The following is a 17,306-nucleotide window of genomic DNA, read 5'->3' as shown; positions in this document are numbered from 1 at the left end:
AAAGTAAATATCCTACTGTCACCACCATGCCTTCACCCTACTCCATGTTACTCTCCTGCTCCATTCTTCTTTCACAAACTTTGAAGGTATTAATTTGCCCCATGGGTGATAAACATATAAATCCATACCTAATCATGTGTACGAGACAACTTGGTCAAGTCTTCAAAACAAGAAGTAAAGCAGGCAGCTACAGCTAGCTACACTATGCAGAGCTAGAAAACAAGCTCTGACATTTCCGAACAGATCCCCAAATAACCCACACACAGCAGATATTGATCAGACTGGAATAACAGGCACAAATATCACAGCTTTTGTAGATATCACTCAATCTCCTCTACACATGTAGGAAACATTACAAATGTACTGGCAGGGAATGCATTGGACTGGTCCACAGAAGACCTGGGCCTTGTTGCATAAAACTTTAAATCAAACCCAAGTCAGAAAATCAAACATAAGACTCCGAGTACTTTATTCTGATTGGCTGATAACTAACATATTTCATTGCATCTTTTTTAGGCAACAGCACCCCAGACTCTTAACAAAGGTGTGTTTATGTGAACATGAGAAGGGAAAGGGGAGGATTAGACTGGATCGTAGCAGTCAGATTACTGAATGATTCAAAACTAACAATGCTTGATGCACCATTTAACACCCAAAATCTGAACTTTTGCAGCACACAGTTAGTATTCCAGTGATAATGAACAAGTGCTGTCGTCTTACAGGTTGTGATGATCCAAAGGAAATAAACACTCACAGCATATTACTCTCAATTACTTGAGAATTTAGAAAATCTTGGTGAATCAGCAAAACCCAGAACAAATTGGGGAAGGAGTAAGGTAGTTAGGACATTCTGAAATCTGGAGGTCACTAGACGGAAGCAAATAAACTTGTGATTTAAAGTCAAAGAGAACTCTCCATGCTTTGTACATAACAGTGAAAGTCATGCGTCTTGAAGCAATATCATTTCCTGGAAACACGATACAACATGAACAATGGTATTCTTCTTGACTTACTGTGAATTTGGATAATGCAAAAAAGACATTCAAAGAAAATGATTATTCAATGAAACTTTGCATATGAAATGGGTGTAAAGTTCTCAGTGACTTGCCCCCAACTTCATAATCAGCCTGTGATAATAAAGCTTTACTTTGTAAGCTGTAACTTCCAACTTAATGCCTAAAAGTATTCCCCTGATTCAAGCAAAGTTATTTCATTTCCCCACAACAGCACCTTGAAGTGAGAGTTTCTGTTTCCTTTAAAAACTTCTGGTACACCTGATTTGTCAATGCTGTAACTGGTAACATCCCACTACACAGTAGCTGGACAACATGTAAAATATTCTCATGAGCACAGGTGTCTCTTATCTTCTTCTCTTTTGTTCCCTCTCTGGAGTGGAGCGTTCAGAACTTGAAGAAGAGTCCTCCTCGGAGCTTTCAGAGGATGGGTGGTAGCGTTTCTTCTTGTCGGACCGCTCGCTGCCGGCGTGACCCCTTCTCCTGTCGTACTCATCTCTCCGTGGGCTACGATCACGGTGACGACTTCGGCGGTCGTCATCGTCCCCATCAGGCCTTCTGTAGCGAGTGTCTCTGTGCTCCTCGCGGCGGTTCCTACGCATCTCATCTCTCTCATCATACCATAATCTCTCCTCCCTCCTCTCCCTTCTGTCTCTGTTACTGTGGTGACCATTCTCTGACCTCCGTGCACTCTGGTCTTTGTGCTCTCTTTCCTTCTTGCCTCTGCTATCTGTTACACCATGGTCGGAATCTGAACTCCTTCTCTCCCTTTTAACTTTCACTTTTCCAAAACCACTCCTCCGGATTCCTTCCTCTCGGCTTCCTCGTCTCTCGTCATCACTTTCACTTTGTGGTTGGCTCTTCAGTCTCTGGTAGCCATCTCTCCTCCTGCTCTCACCATGTGTCTTCCTTCTGTCCTCCCCATCACTGTCTGGTTCTCTCTTGATCTTCCTGTCGTCATGACGATGCCTGGAGCTGGGCTGCCCTCTTCTTTCTTCTGTAGCTAAACTGTCGGATGAAGAATCAGACTTGACCTTCTTCTTTCTTTTGTCTTTTTCCTTCCTTCTATCCTTCCTGTCATCCTCACTGCTATCGTCTCTGTCTGAGGGGTGTGACTTCTTCTTGCTCTTCATCTTCTTCTTGTCTTTCTTCTTTTTTGATTTCTCCGACTTCAGCCTCTTCTGCTTCTTTTCCATCTTCTCAAGTTTTCTGTTGCGATTCATACAAAAGCAAAACATGGTAGTCATATCAGATAAATTCTCAATTTTGCATTAATGTCTACGAAACACTGAAAAACTCAGCAATGATAATCATTACAAGGTAGAAGTTTGAACTTATTTCACCCTTATCTTATGTCACTTTTTACTTCATAATGGGATTGCTGGTTTTGCTCAACTGAAACAAAAACATTATTTGAAAATGATGCATACTAGTATTCTTTGGTACAGCTTATTCCCTTCAAGTTCCAAAGAGTATGTTCTGACAGTTATGTGTCTTTGGTGTGTTCCAAGGCTAAAGCCAAGCAAAGATCCCTTGGAAAATTATGTGTTCTGAAGTATCAGAGTAATTCTTCTATCACCAGCATATAAATTCTCCTGTTCTAAGCCTCTCAAAGTGACAAAGATATCCACACACTAGACATTAGGCTTGCTCAAAGGTACATTGAGATCTGTGTAATATGATAACTGTAGCTCATTGACCAACTGACTTGCTGAAAACAAGTGTATGCAAAAAGAAACAAAACAAAACAAAATAGAAAACGATTGGCATTCCATTAACCCATTGAGGACGGTTTGATTTTGCTACAACACGCATTTCCCATAGACGCTTGCCCGAGTATACTCAGGACTCGTCCTCAACGGGTTAAATGCACATATATGAGAAAGTAAGTTTTAGTTCCTGTAGGAAGTGGATACTATTCACTCAATAACAAACATTCATAAGGAAAGATTTGTACAAAAATTTAATGAACTGACACCACTTAGGTTGCCATGCAGTTCACAACATGTTCATGACAGTTGCGGTAGTATTATTAGCTTGGGTATGAAATGATGTAACAGGATACCAAGCCACACCAACCAGGGGCCAGACTTCTCTCCTGGAATATATGCCAATGAGTTCCCTACAATTATTATGTCTCCATCAACTGAGAGCTGAACACATATTGGCAGCTAGCAAATGAAACATTATTGTTCTTCAGGTTCACAATGAAACATTCTTTGTTGCCAAGCTGCTGTTTGTACTCACTTCAGTAATTTGACCTTCTCCTCCATGGAGAGAGACTTTAAGAAGGCCTCCTCCGGACCAATGTCATCTTCCTCGTCACTACTGGCAACCAATTTCTGCCAATATCAAAGAGAAACAGTACAACAGTAAGAGAAATGGAAAGGAATTACACTGGATTTGTCTCACAGCTTACACAAAGAAGATGAAAATCACTGAAATAGAATATGACCATCTGTGTGAAACAAGCGCTAAAAAAAAAAGCGCGAAAAAATAGTCATATGGAGTCACAAGTGTCCTACCAAACAGCATGTGGTGTCAATAAGACATTAAGCTAATATCATCCTTCTATTATGCAGGGTGGTCCACAACTTGAAATTTTAGCATGTTGCAGGCTTAGAATCTGAGAATATTGCAGAAATTGAATATGCGCGGATGAGTACGTAGTACACAATATTTTGCTGCTTATCTCTCTTTGTGCTGCTTACATTCAATGTTCTCTCTCATGTTTTGCACACAAATATCTAAAGTACCTGGTAGTTTGATGTTTCTAATGTTATGCACATGTTTTGCACATTTTTGAATACTTTTACTTTGAGCTTGTTGCAAATTCTTGAGGATGTTGCATAGCATGTTGCTGGCTTTTTAGGATGTTGCACAAGAATTTTAGCATGTTGCAGCGACATGCTAAAACCCCTCATGGACCACCCTGTATTATGTAACCTTTTTAGTCTAGTGGGATTTGGGGAAAATATGACTGTTAGAGGCATTTTTTAGTAAAAGTTGGGAACCGGTCTATTTTGTATAATTCAAGTACGCTGAATCCAAAAATTCCGGTTCCCAAGCGGAATTTTGAGTCTAAGAGCATCTAATTTGCATAAACAAAATGGCCACCAATTCATTGCTTTTTAAGGTGTTTCGATGATCTAATTTTCATAAAATGTTCCTAGACATGCAGAAATAGTAATAATTTCATAAATTAAAGTGCAAAGACAATAGCTAGGTCATCAATTGTTCATAACTTTCACTTATATATGCAAATTAAGAAGTGGAATACGCAAATTAGGAGTTGCCGCTGATACAGCAATGCATTACCGCATATATATGCACATGTATAGTACCTACGTGTTCATCTATCCATGTATCTATGTGTTTGTACCTACATGTTGGGAACCGGGCTATTTTGTATAAATCAAGTACACTGAATTCAAAAATTCCTGTTCCCAAGAGGAATTTCGAGTCTAAGAGCATCTAATTTGCATAAACAAAATGGCCGCCAATTCATTGCTTTTTAAGGTGTTTCGATGATCTAATTTTCCTAAAATGGTCCTAGACATGCAGAAATAGAAATGATTTCAGAAATTAAGGTGCAAAGACAATAGCTAGGTCATCAATTGTTCATAACTTTCACTTATATATGCAAATTAAGAAGTGAAATATGCAAATTAGGAGTTGCCGCTGACACAGCAATGCATTACCGCACATATATGCACATGTATAGTACCTACGTGTTCACTTCTGTTTTTAATCATTTTAACAAGTTATCGGGCAAACAAAAAGTACTTGGTGTCGCCAGAGTCGAATTAAAATTAATAAATTCAAAAGAATTGAATTACACTTATGCAATTATCTATGCAAATTGGTATACACGAGGATACATAACTGGCAGGATTCTAGATTCTACAACGCATTGCCGCAATATATGGATCTGAATCATAATTCTGATGATAGTTCATTGTATCAAGACCGGTTCGCGATTCCTAGTGTGATCAAGAGATACAAGAACCAACTTTAAGTATTAAAATAAAACATGCATCTCATTTGCACAATAAATTAAGCAAACTTTTTCCTTTTTTAACATATTTTCCCCTAAAACAAAGTTTTGCTAATAAAATGTACCTTGTCGTAGTGAAAAATAGATATGCAATTGGTCAAGCAAACTGTACATGGTGTCATCTGAGTCCGAGGAAAATCAAGCACTGGAATCAACCAATTCAGAATTTAAAAAAATGAATAACAATATTTGCAATGATGCATGCAAATTGGTATGCAAGAGGCTATACTACAACAGGCTTCGAGATTCTACACCACATTGCTGCGATATATGAATCTGAATCATTATAGTTATAATATCAAGACATAAGTTGATGATTCTCTTGTGATAAAGAGATGCAAAAAAAACCTGCTATTAGAAATACCCTAATAATCTAATTTGCATAATGAATCATACAAATAGTTGGCCATTTGTATGGATATATTCCCTAAAACAAGGTCTTGCTATCAAAATGTACCTTGGCGTACTAAAATACAGCTAAATTATCAAGCAAACAAGTTGCACATTATGATGTCGTCAGAGTCCAAAGTGAATCAGGTACTGGAATCAATCAATAAAGGAGAACTGAATGACACTAAAAGGAAATATGTTTGTAAATTGATATTCAAGAGGCCGTAGACCAGGCAAGTTTCGAGATTCTACAACGCACTACCGCATTATATGAATATGTTTCATAACAGTTATAACTTTAAGACCTGTTAATGATTCCTGGTGTGAATAAAAGATGCAAAAACTGACTGCAACTACTAAACAACACACATCTATTATCTCATTTGCATAATAGTATATGCAAATATTCACCCATTTTTATGCATATTTACCAACAAAAACAAGGTCTTGCCATCAAAGTTATCGCCAACCGGGCAATCACAACACTATACATTACTCTCCGGATTAGTGCAAGGTCACTTAATACTTCCCTGTACTTTGTCGTTTTCATTAATGGATAAATTGGTTTATAGTTATTTTCAATCTGTTTAATTTAAAATCAAGTGGCAACTTTCATAAATTTCGTCATAATTTATTCTTTTTTTTAATCTATCTCTTCACCCACTCTCCAGGCTCAAGCAAAAAAAGAAATTGTAAGAAAAATCCTGGTATCTCGGACAGTGTCGGAAACAGAAACGAAGGATGAACTTTGTAATTCTAGTCATCAACACCTTCTTATTTTGGCTGAAAAGAAACATAATCTGAGTCGAAAAGTCTATTTCTCAATCGAGCTAAATTGATCTACATTCATGCAAGGTTTGCATCATCACATTGTTGCTAAAGGGGTATCTCACCGGGCTTGAAACTACAAATTTGTAGTTCGCGACTAGTTCGCGACTCCAGATTATGCTAGTTGCAGAGACGTCTCCGCGACGTCTCCGAGACTTCTCCTGAAAATTACAGAGTCTGCGATTAGTTGCAAGAAATTCAAACATGTTCGATTTTTCGTGAAGTCTTCGCGACGTCTCCGAGACGTCTCCATCAGTTGCGGAGACGTCGCAGAGACTAATCATATCCGCGACTGCTGAGACATCTCCGCGATGTCTCCGAGACGTCTCAGAGACGTCGCCGGGACCTGCAGGAGACCAGAAAAACTGGTGAGAGGTCGCGGAGACGTCTCCGCGACTCTATTTGACGCTGTTTGACCTACTTTAGAAACCACGTGACCCATCTGCGTACTGACATCCTGCCTAGATCAAGTCAGGTGATCCTGCAACGGCTCCCTCATATTTGAAAATTTTTGACACCTGCCATAACTCGTCTCAGAGACGTCTCCTTGGTGAGACCGCAAGACATTTTGTGTTGGAGACGTCTCCGCGACTGCTGCGACAATAAGTTGGAGACGTCGCGGAGACGTCTCGGTTGGTGAGATACTAGCTTTACATGCACACACTGCTGTACATCGTAGGCCTGATTTGTGATATTTGTATCGAAATGTTCTGCATTGCTTTCGCGTGCAGATGAAATCATCTCAAGGCAACTTTGCAGGATTGGAGCTAGATATATCAGTTGTACAGGCTGTAGACCACATCAAAACGTTCCCATCCATTGTCTACTGGTGAAGAAAGATCAGGTTTGGCACAGTGAACAGGATTTTCTTCTTTTTTTATCGTTTTTTTTTAAATACAGGAGTATAGTCGTTGAACTGCTTCCGCGAGCGTTCAGGATACTTTTGTCGGTAAAATGGCGGAACATATTTTGTGCCAAACGAGCTTGTGTGATACATCTTTTGAATCGAATATAAGTTTATTCTTATAAAGACGACTGATAACAACCATGTTCTTGGAACCCTTTAGTTTTCTTCTCGTACAAGCAGCATCCTTGATGATTGTGAGACATTGATCACTTGCTTTAATAAGAGTGCTACTGTCAATATCAGTCTGGCAGAAAAAAAAGCACAACTCCAGTATCTACGGAAGAAGGCTTCTTTAAGGTAGCTATCGGATCGATGTTAGTCTCAAGGGAACAAAAGTAACTTCATGTTAGCAAGGTGGTGGAAAACCCAGGTCCTCCATGAAAAGATCCATATCCTAATTCTTGGGCAGAAATTCAAGTGACAACGTGGATATTCAAAAACTATACTTGATAAAGCATATTAAGAGAGGCAAAATGGCAACTCTTTACGTCTGATACAAAGTGGAATCTTCTGTATGTAACATGGTTTCTAATGAGTATTCATTATTCCTTAGTTCTTACAATCCACTGGCCCTTAAAGCTAGAGGCCTGTTTGCTAAGAATGTCATTTCTATGATCTGAATCACACCTGGTGAGATATATCATAAGTCAGACAGACAAGGAGCGTGGCGTCGTCCAGTTAAGAATAAGTTGAAATGCATCATACTTGGTGGTTATCACTGGCGGCATGTTATCCAAGTATATTGAAAACAAAAACAAAAAGGAAAAGGAAGGTCTAAACCCCTTATTTCGCAGATTGCACTGGCCGAGGCAATTTCAGAGTTCGAACTCTCTTGGAAGTTGAGTAAGTTACATTCTTATAACAGATGTACAAGGATCAAATATAGGTAGATGTGTGCCACACGTCTTTTCTTTTTCCCATTTATTCTCTCTCACTGCTATTCTAACATCGTTATTTAAGTTTATCATGATAAGGCAAAAGTGGCAAAAGATCGCAAAGTTTAAGATCGCGAAGTCTTCACGATCTTTTGTTGTCCTGTCACACTGGCAAGAGATCGAGAAGTTTGGCGAGGACAGCATTATAAAATGAAATATCCCTAGCTGTAGTGGGAAGTTTCGCAAAAAGTTTGCAGTCAAACGCACTTGAAATACTTAAACTTTTCGATAATTTGCCAATTTGGCTGCGCCTTTTGAGATCTTGGAGATCCTAACTTGAATTCTTAAAAAAAAATCCCAAAGGACCTCTTTAGAGGATTTGAACAAATAAAAATTTGCCAGGGTATATAGGCTATTGAATGAACTGCATGCAACTAAAACTCATGAAGCCTACATATAATTTGCATACCAATTACAATATTTGCATTTATTTTGATACTACTGAGAAGGGATTCTGGTTTTTATCTAACCCTCAAAACCTTAAAGTCTATATGTTTAGTGTTTTTAACTTCCCTCTCAAGAAAAAAAAAACATAAAAAAACCTTCCAGTGTTAATACATATTTATCTGCATATTTCAGTACTAATTTCCATAATTATGAAAGAAATATACTATTTACCACCTAAGAAACGTTTATCCCTCAAGTTGCTAAGTCCATTCAATGTGCATAGATTTCAAATCACTTTTTTCCAGGTCGTTCACAAAAAAAAAAATCTAGAAAATGCGTGTCTGTAACTCACAATTTCTGTGGCTGGACAGCCATTTTGTTTATGCAAATTAGATCGGCAAGATCGGTGAAAACTTCGGTGGGAACCGAAGTTTTCCTAACTCTCAAAACCTTAAAGTCTTCATATTTAGTATTTAATTTGCCTCTCAAGAAAAAAAAAATGTCAAAATTACTCTACCAGTGTTAATGTATATATATATATATATATATTCATCTGCATATTTCAGTCCTAATTTGCATAATTATGAATAAAATATACTATTTACCACCTGAGAAACGTTTATCCATTAAATTTGTAATTCTATTCTCTTTACAAACATTTCAAATCACTTTTTTCCAGCTCATTTGCAAAGAATTTCTAGAAAATGCGTATCTGAAACTGATAATTTCTGTGGCTTGGCAGCCATTTTGTTTATGCAAATTAGATGGTCAAGATCGGCGAATTTCGCTTGGGAACTGGATTTTTCGGATTCAGCATACTCAAATTAGGTAAAAGAGACCGGTTTCCAACTTTTACTCAAAAATGCCTCTAACACCATTTTAGAGAGCCTTTTTTCAGAAATCCCACTAGACTATTTAAACAGCTTCTTGATGATATCATTTTTTAATGATAAAGCCTTGCAGTTAGTGTATCTTTATCACATCAAACAAGCAATGGAGGGGGCATATGTTTGACTTCATCTCTGACATACACCAGTATGCTATTGACAGGTGTAGATACCATGCTTGAGTAAACCAGCTTATAATAGGGACACACTAAATGGACTTGGCAGCCTTCATGAAATCCTTCAAACTACACTGTAATTTGAATGAGATAGAATATACAAAAGATCCCAGTCTTGTACGAATCTACAAGGTCAAAGAGAAAAATTATCTGAATATGTATATCTAAGTATACGTTTGTGATTGTGCATCACAAACCAACAAAAAGTCAAATGCCCTGATTTTACATGAGTGCTCAAAATAGGGTGAACAGGTCACACAAGTCAATCTTGATTTTTTCATATTTTCTGAAAGAGCAATTCTCAGGTCTGCCAACATTCCCACATCCAAATCAGGGAGATTCCACACAGCAATCAGGGAGATATCTGCGTGTTAAATGAATTTCAGTGGATGAAAATCATTCTCAAATCAGGGAGATTTTAATATTCTCTTCTTCAGACATAACAGATTTTGATATTTTCACGGAGATTCCTGCAAAATCAGGGAGACTTGGCAGCTCTGATTTCCTCCTCTGTATTATTTCAAAGTTTGGGATCATAAAGTGAATGGGATGTTGTGTGTTTAGCAGTTTGTTTTTTCTAGAACATTTTTTTTGTGTACAATAGTGTAATTAGGTATGTCTGAGAGGCCCCTTTTCATTTCTCAAAAATTGTTTACACACTCTTCACTGTCAAGTTTGAAAGGATGGTGCCACTGCTTTGAAAGCTGGTACTAGTCATGGCGAGAATATTTCAATGGAGCATAGTTTCAGCTTATTCTGATAATCCTGTCATTGTTGTTGCTATGGTGTTTTACATCTTTTTTCCCCCCATTCACTACACAGGCTAGCATGTCCCGGTGAAGATTAAGCGCATGAAATGACCCTATACAATTGTACTTCAGAGCCTCTTTTCTCAGTACACACTTTTCTAGTGCGAGTGTCTTCTATTCAATATCTATATAGGTTAAGAGAGGCCATTTGAATTGAGTGATACATCATTTTATAGCTTAAATCTCCTCTTTCAGAATCTGCCCTTGACTACTAAAAAATCCACATGCGGCGACTTTTTGTTGGTTTTGCGAGGCGAGGTCACAAATGCAAAAAACTGAAAAAAAAAAAACTAATTCAAATCCAACTGATGACAAAATGACAGACAGACCTGTGTAGAAAAGGAGATCTCAGGATGTGATGTAGTCATAATCATACACACCTGATTGCTGGCTCCTTCATTCACTTTCCGGCCCAGCACATTTTGCTTCAGGGTCAAGCCATCTCTTCTCATCTCATCCATCAGCTCGGACTGGTCAGCGCTTGGGCCGGCCACTTCATCCCCCTTGGATTGGTCGAACATTGGACACTAGTGTATGTAATAGAGGATATGAACGGTATTTGAAAATTCCACCATGGACAATGAGGCTCTAAAATGCTTCATGAAAGTATAAATGGACAATGATGAACATTCACAGATACTAGTTCATTCTACTTTTTAAACAAAACTTTTATGAAGCATTATGGTCTTGCTTCAAGAGACCAGTTCGTAATTCTACTTTGCGCATGAGCAGAAAAAGGTCACTTGCACCAACAGGCATTTTGGTTTGTAAATTCACTGAGATAAGCATCTGTGATGCGATGATTATTCATGTGATCCTCATCTAAATGGTACTTGCCACCTGACAGCAAGAAAGGTATTTTGCAATATAAAAGGAAATAGGCTTGAATTACATTCAATATAAAACAATGAAATGGATACCTGCTAAACTGTCAACTGATGAAGTATTCTGATCACCTGATCTCAACGCAAGTTCATTCTTTGTTTGAACATGAATTCCATAAATCATTACGTCGGGCATGCTTATGCATTATGCCGCTTTGAAAACGAGTGACGTGCCTAACCAAATGAGAAAAAAAGAAAGGTCATTTGTACCAATGTGTACATGAGCTACTTATGAACTGGCTTATTAGCAACTGCACAATAGTTAGAACAATGGTTGACATTCATATTCAAACAGAAAAACTCCCAACAGTTATAGCTATTTTGATTCTGAAACTTTGGACTACACAAGAAGTAATGTTGATGACAGCAGGCTTACCTACTGCACTTTCATTACTGTTATTAATGACAGGACCCATATAATATTGAAATACAAGTTAAATCTGAAAAGCTTATAGAGTTGGGATAGAACATTTTCAGAGACAGACAGGTTTCCCCAACATGAATTTAGTGATATATAACGTGTACATATACACTCTGTATATACTTTTTTTTGGAGGGGGTAGGGCATAAGATGTACCTCTCTGTCTGTGTTGACGTGACCCCACTTTCGGCAGCGAATGCACCGCACATTCCTGACGGCGATACCGAACGGCTGGTCTTGCACGTCCATATCCTTGGCGAAGCCCTCCCTGGGGGCGCCCCGCTGCCACTCAAACTTGTACTCCTGTTCGGTATCTTTCTCCTCCTGCTTCAGGCCCTTCGGAGGTTCATACATGAAGGTCAGCCCATGCTTCACCCGGACGTCACCCATCAACTGCCTTGATAATCATAACAATAACAGTAATAACAAGAGAAATACTAATAACTTGTTCTTTCCAAGAAATTTTTACTTCATCGAGTGAGACTCTCATTCACGTCCACTTGCACAATTAGCACACCTGACGAATACTCGAGTTGGCACACTCTCAATACACAATTTTGATTGTGTTCTTCCGCATCAGGGAGCTGAGTGAATGTAATGCAAGGCTGATGTGATGCCAAAATCAAAGGATGTCATTTGAATTTAGGACAAACAGCAAACTCAGGGTGAATACAAGTTGTACATTCTCACTTTTGAAAATAAGATGATAATGCCTTGACTCAACTCGATCCTGATTTTAATTTTCTGCTGGCTGCAGGTGTCCCAGATTTGTGGGCAGGCAGCTAGAATATCTAACACCCATACTCCCTGTGACCCCATTCAGTGGGGCAATGCAGGTCAGGCCGCACATCATCATGCCGGGCCAGACACATTCAGACCAAGCCTTTTGGTCTCCATATCCTCTAGAGCAGGAAATGGGCAGACATGACACATTCAATGGCAATGAATATAACCCTACCCTTTCTCTTGATATTTTGTTCTGCTGAAGTGTGATGAACAACTACAAATAAATCTCAGTATGTTAAATATACAGTGTCACTGAGACCTACAACCCTATGCCAAGCTACTTTCACATCACAGACATTTCTCAAGTTATGAATTAGTTGCTTGGAATGTACTTCATTCACTTGAAAACTTGGGGTTTCTGACTTCACATACTCTTGACGGCAAATACTCACACTCAAAAACTTCATTTTCTCAGATAGATCATAATACAATTGCATAATGAAGATAAGACAGTTAAAAGATTTCACAGGGTTTTCCTCAATATAATCTTACCTGTTATCAAATATTTCTTGTTCCCTTTCATACTCTGCTCTAAGAGCATCTTGTTTTTTCTTTTCACTGTCATGTCGCTGTTCTGCAAGCCAAACCTATCAAAGAAGAAGCAACAAAGATCAATACACCTCAAAAAAGTGAGTTATACAAGGTAAGCTTAAATTTAACACATTATGCCAGATGGATTGTTAAAGGACAAGTATCTGTGCAGTCACTGCTAGATGAGCTCTGAGAAGACTACTAGTACATTGTACAATACATTTAGTTCTAATATTATGTCACATTGTTTGAATGATATTCATAAGGAAAATACAAAGAGAATTTCACAAATTTTGCAATGGAGACAGGCTCTTGTTGCATCCATTTCCAAATCTAGCACACGTTCAGACCCCGCCAATAAAATAAAGTTAAAAAAAGACCTATTTTTCTTAAATTACATTAAATTACATGTAACATTGATGGAGTTAGTACGGATAGTAGGCCTACACTCACAGGTAGTATAGTAGGCCTACAATCCTACATGTTCACAAAGAAAATGTAACTCATTCAACACGTGTCATTGAATACTCAGTCATATTTTTCTTAGCATGTGGCCGGCTTCCAATAGTATTCTCCTTGAATTTCAACATGTTCAAGGAGGATACTATTGGAAGCCGGCCACATGTCGGTTTTCAAGTTGAAAATCGACATGGGCATGGCTTTCGCCAGAAACTTTCTACAACAACATGTAACAACCTTGACCGAAAGATCGGTCTGTATCTGTCCGTCGGGGAATGTTCCGCGGAGACTACGTCTGGCTTCACGGATCCCCTCCGTATACAGACCGAAGTCAATGATGCCAGCTCCTGTGTGGCAATAGCGCACAGATCAAACGTTACGATTAACCAAATTTCAGGCAGCTATTTTACATTCAAACAAGTTTGACATGACATGACACATTATGCAGCAATATTTGGGGTTAATTTCTCACATTGTGCAATCGAAATACTCACAGTTACTCGGTTATAACGCAGAAATTTTATCGATATCGCAACATCGCCGTTCGCAAGCAGTAAGTCGCCATTTTTAATCTGTAAGCCATTGAAAGCCAATCACATGCGAGGTACGTGTTTTAGTAAAACAAACACGTAGAAGCTACCTCGCATGTGATTGGCTAAGAGATTCATAGTGTGTGTTTCTGCAGTTTGAACGTGACGACGCGACAGGCTGTGTTTTACGTTGAAAATTCTACTAAAATATTGGATTATTCATTAATCTGGTGAGTGTAGTCTATTCTTGAATAGTTGATTTAACTATTCAAGCTTAAATTTGCCGACCTAGGGCCGTGAATTAGACGCAATCGAGAAGGGTGAGGTACCTCACCCAATTTTCCATAGAGACAGTGGTTAAGAACATCCACACAGCAATGGGTACTACAACCTTCCGTCTGTCTACGGAGGACAGCGTTAATGGCAAAATATAAAAGAGTCCTCCGGACAGACGGATCTTTCTGTCTAGTAACAACCAAGCTAATATCGGCCATTCATGATTGCCTAAAAAGGTCCACTATATACATGATATACAGCTACAGTGTAACGTGTTAGGTAGGTAGGTCTCTAGACTTGTCTAATCATTTGTTAGACCTATCTAGTCTAGAGAAGCAGAGGAAAGAGTCAACCCGCACACACATCAACGAGTGGGACTAAAAGTGTAAAGTTTACGTTCCTACACCATGATGATGCGGCAGCACAGATAGCGATTGCTTCCAACGAGTCTAACACAACAAACAAACTCACTCTTTTGATGTTTGCGTATGACGAAGGATGAAAGAATTTTTTGCACATAAAGTTGGCAAAAGATTTCCCCATGTTGCCGGCGTTTTCCAATTTCTAATTCCACTCGACTGTCTGATTCGTAACAACAACGTTGATCATCAGAAGAAAAAAGCTACTTTAATAGATAAGGCCCTACGTTGAGGGCAGCAGATATTACGTGACCAACGAGTTTACTCAAGACTGGTGGTATATGCCTGTCTTTTTTATGTTTTGCTGGTTTTGCTGTATGTGTCAGCTATTCATGATGATTTCGTTGATTTCAAATTATCTGCTTTCCCATGATATGTTATTCCATTATATCAGTTACAGTAGAAGTGAGGAAACACCTGCTGTATTTTTGTTTAATATGGCGCCTATTAAACTGGAGGAAGAGTAGAAAGATCATTATGATTATCTAAAAAAAAAAAAAAATATATGAATAGCGCTTTATTAACGAGCATTAATCTGTTATGGTATATTATTCTATCCTATTTCCAGCCCATGCCTGTTCGAGTTAAAGGGATGGGTATAGTTTCCTTTGAGATGGGGCATCAAGTTTCCAACGTTTTTTTATGATGATTTTCGAGATAATGAGAATCCTCATATGAAACTATGAAAAAAAAAAAACCATACATAATTCTAAGAGGAATTCAAAGATTATTTGATGAAAATAGGTTTTCAAATGCCTGAGATATCCAAAACAAGGCGATCCTAGTAAAAGGCGAGCCCCATCTTTTGTAAGCACTTCAGTCGCTTTGTTTTACTCTGTTTTTAGATATCTCACTCAACTACCGAGTATTTCAAAACCGATTTAGGGCCTACTTCAATTAAATTTTGAATTCCTCTTCGAACATTGTGTCTTTGTCAAAAGTCTATCAAGAAGTGTATAATGTAGCAATTATACTGAATGAATGTTCAAAATGAGAAGCTAAAGCATGCCGGTCTAGTTTTAATAATCTAAAAAGATTCTGTGATCGCTCGTCGATAGATGGCGCGATTCTGAAGGGGCTGCTCTGCGGCTGCTGGCCACAGAGATCATCATGCTGCTGACCGGTATAGACCGGGGGCCCAGAAGATTTATTTAGCTGAAAAGGGTCACACTTTTTAATGGTCTCATCATATAAGGATGTGTCCAAGGGTCAATAAAATGAATTGCTGGCAAGTCACATCCTGTACCGTAAGCCTTGGGGCCACAAAAAGGGACCCCGAAAAATGGATTTATTCAGCCGAAGGGGGTCACGGACAAAAGTTGGTGGATATTGTTCCTTTGGGTGTACTTATCATGAAAACAGCAATGCCAGCTATTTTGTCCTATACTGGGCCCCAGACAGTAGCCCCAAAGGGCCCCACAAATATGGTATTATTCAGCTGAAAAGGGTCACGGCTAATTTCTTTTGCAATGGAAGTAGTTCCCATCAGAGATATCCAAAACACCAATGCCAGCTATTTTATCCTGTACGGGGCCCCAGACAGTAGCCCCAAAGGGCCCCACCCCCCATAGGCCTACGTACAAACACACACAAACATTGATTTTATTCAGTTGAAAAGAGTCACGGCTAATTTCTTTTGCAATTGAAGTAGTTCCCATCAGAGATATCCAAAACACCAATACCAGCTACTTTATCCTGTACGGGGCCCCAGACAGTAGCCCCAAAGTGCCACACCCCCATAGGTCATAGTACAAACACACACAAACATTGACTTCATTCGTGCAGCTGAGAAGAGTCACGGCTAATTTCATTTGCAATGGAAGGAGTACCCATCAGAGATACCAAGAACACCAAAGCCAGCTATGTTATCCAGTACGGGGGCCCCGGACAGTAGCCCCAAAGGAGCTCCCCCCCCCCCCCCCCCCACACACACACATTAGTTTCATTCAGCTGAAAAGAGTCACGGCTATTCTTTTGCAATGGAAGTAGTACCCATCAGAGATATCCAAAACACCAAAGCCAGCTATTTTATCCTGCACGGGGCCCCAGTCAGTAGCCCCAAATTGCTCCCCCCCCCCCCCCACACACACACATTGATTTTATTCAGCTGAAAAGGGTCATGGCTACTTTCTTTTGCAATTCTTTTAGTAGGCATACTCATCAGAGATATCCAAAAGAATAAAGCCAGTTATTTTATCCTGTACGGGGTCCCGACAGTAGCCCCGATGTGCACCCCTCCCCCCCCCCCAACACACACACACACACACACACACACACACACACACACACACACACACACACACACACACACACATTAGTTTCATTCAGCCAAAATGGGTCACGGCTAATATTTCTTTTGCAATGGAAGTATATACCCATCAGAGATATCCAAAGCACCAAAGCCAGTTATTTTATCCTGTACGGGGCCCCAGACAGTAGCCCCAAAGTGCCCCCCCCCCTCCACATACACACACATACACACACACACACACACACACACACACACACACACACACACACACACACACACACACACACACACACACATTAGTTTCATTCAGCTGAAAAGGGTCACGACTAATTTCTTTTGCAATGGGAGTAGTACCCATCA

General features: G+C 39.2%; 1 protein-coding gene across 1 annotated transcript; it reads right to left on the bottom strand.

Moving 5' to 3' along the window:
* Window positions 1-1,360: 1,360 nt before the first annotated feature.
* LOC139731253 (uncharacterized) lies at window positions 1,361-14,880 on the bottom strand. Its single transcript, XM_071642140.1, has 6 exons — window positions 14,748-14,880; window positions 12,973-13,067; window positions 11,851-12,091; window positions 10,770-10,916; window positions 3,261-3,355; window positions 1,361-2,222 (listed from the first exon to the last, which is right to left on the bottom strand). The coding sequence occupies exons 1-6, from the start codon at window positions 14,817-14,819 to the stop codon at window positions 1,361-1,363; spliced, it is 1,512 nt and encodes a 503-aa protein (XP_071498241.1). The 5' UTR covers window positions 14,820-14,880.
* Between the last annotated feature and the right edge of the window lie 2,426 nt (window positions 14,881-17,306).

Source organism: Diadema antillarum, unplaced genomic scaffold (assembly GCF_040938485.1).
Source record: "Diadema antillarum isolate AM-2024a unplaced genomic scaffold, OU_Dant_1.0 seq00000367_RagTag, whole genome shotgun sequence".
Classification (NCBI taxonomy): domain Eukaryota; kingdom Metazoa; phylum Echinodermata; class Echinoidea; order Diadematoida; family Diadematidae; genus Diadema; species Diadema antillarum.
The sequence above is the reverse complement of the archived record's forward strand: the minus strand, read 5'-3'. Positions and strand labels throughout refer to the sequence as shown.

Bases quoted from the DNA above. Each gene is read 5' to 3' on its own strand.
- LOC139731253 (XM_071642140.1), bottom strand. From the start codon at position 14,819: ATGGGGAAATCTTTTGCCAACTTTATGTGCAAAAAATTCTTTCATCCT. The intron at 13,068-14,747 runs GTGAGTTTGTTT...CTTCTTTGATAG, and splicing joins CATACGCAAACATCAAAAGA to GTTTGGCTTGCAGAACAGCG. The intron at 12,092-12,972 runs GTAAGATTATAT...ATGATTATCAAG, and splicing joins CAAGAAATATTTGATAACAG to GCAGTTGATGGGTGACGTCC.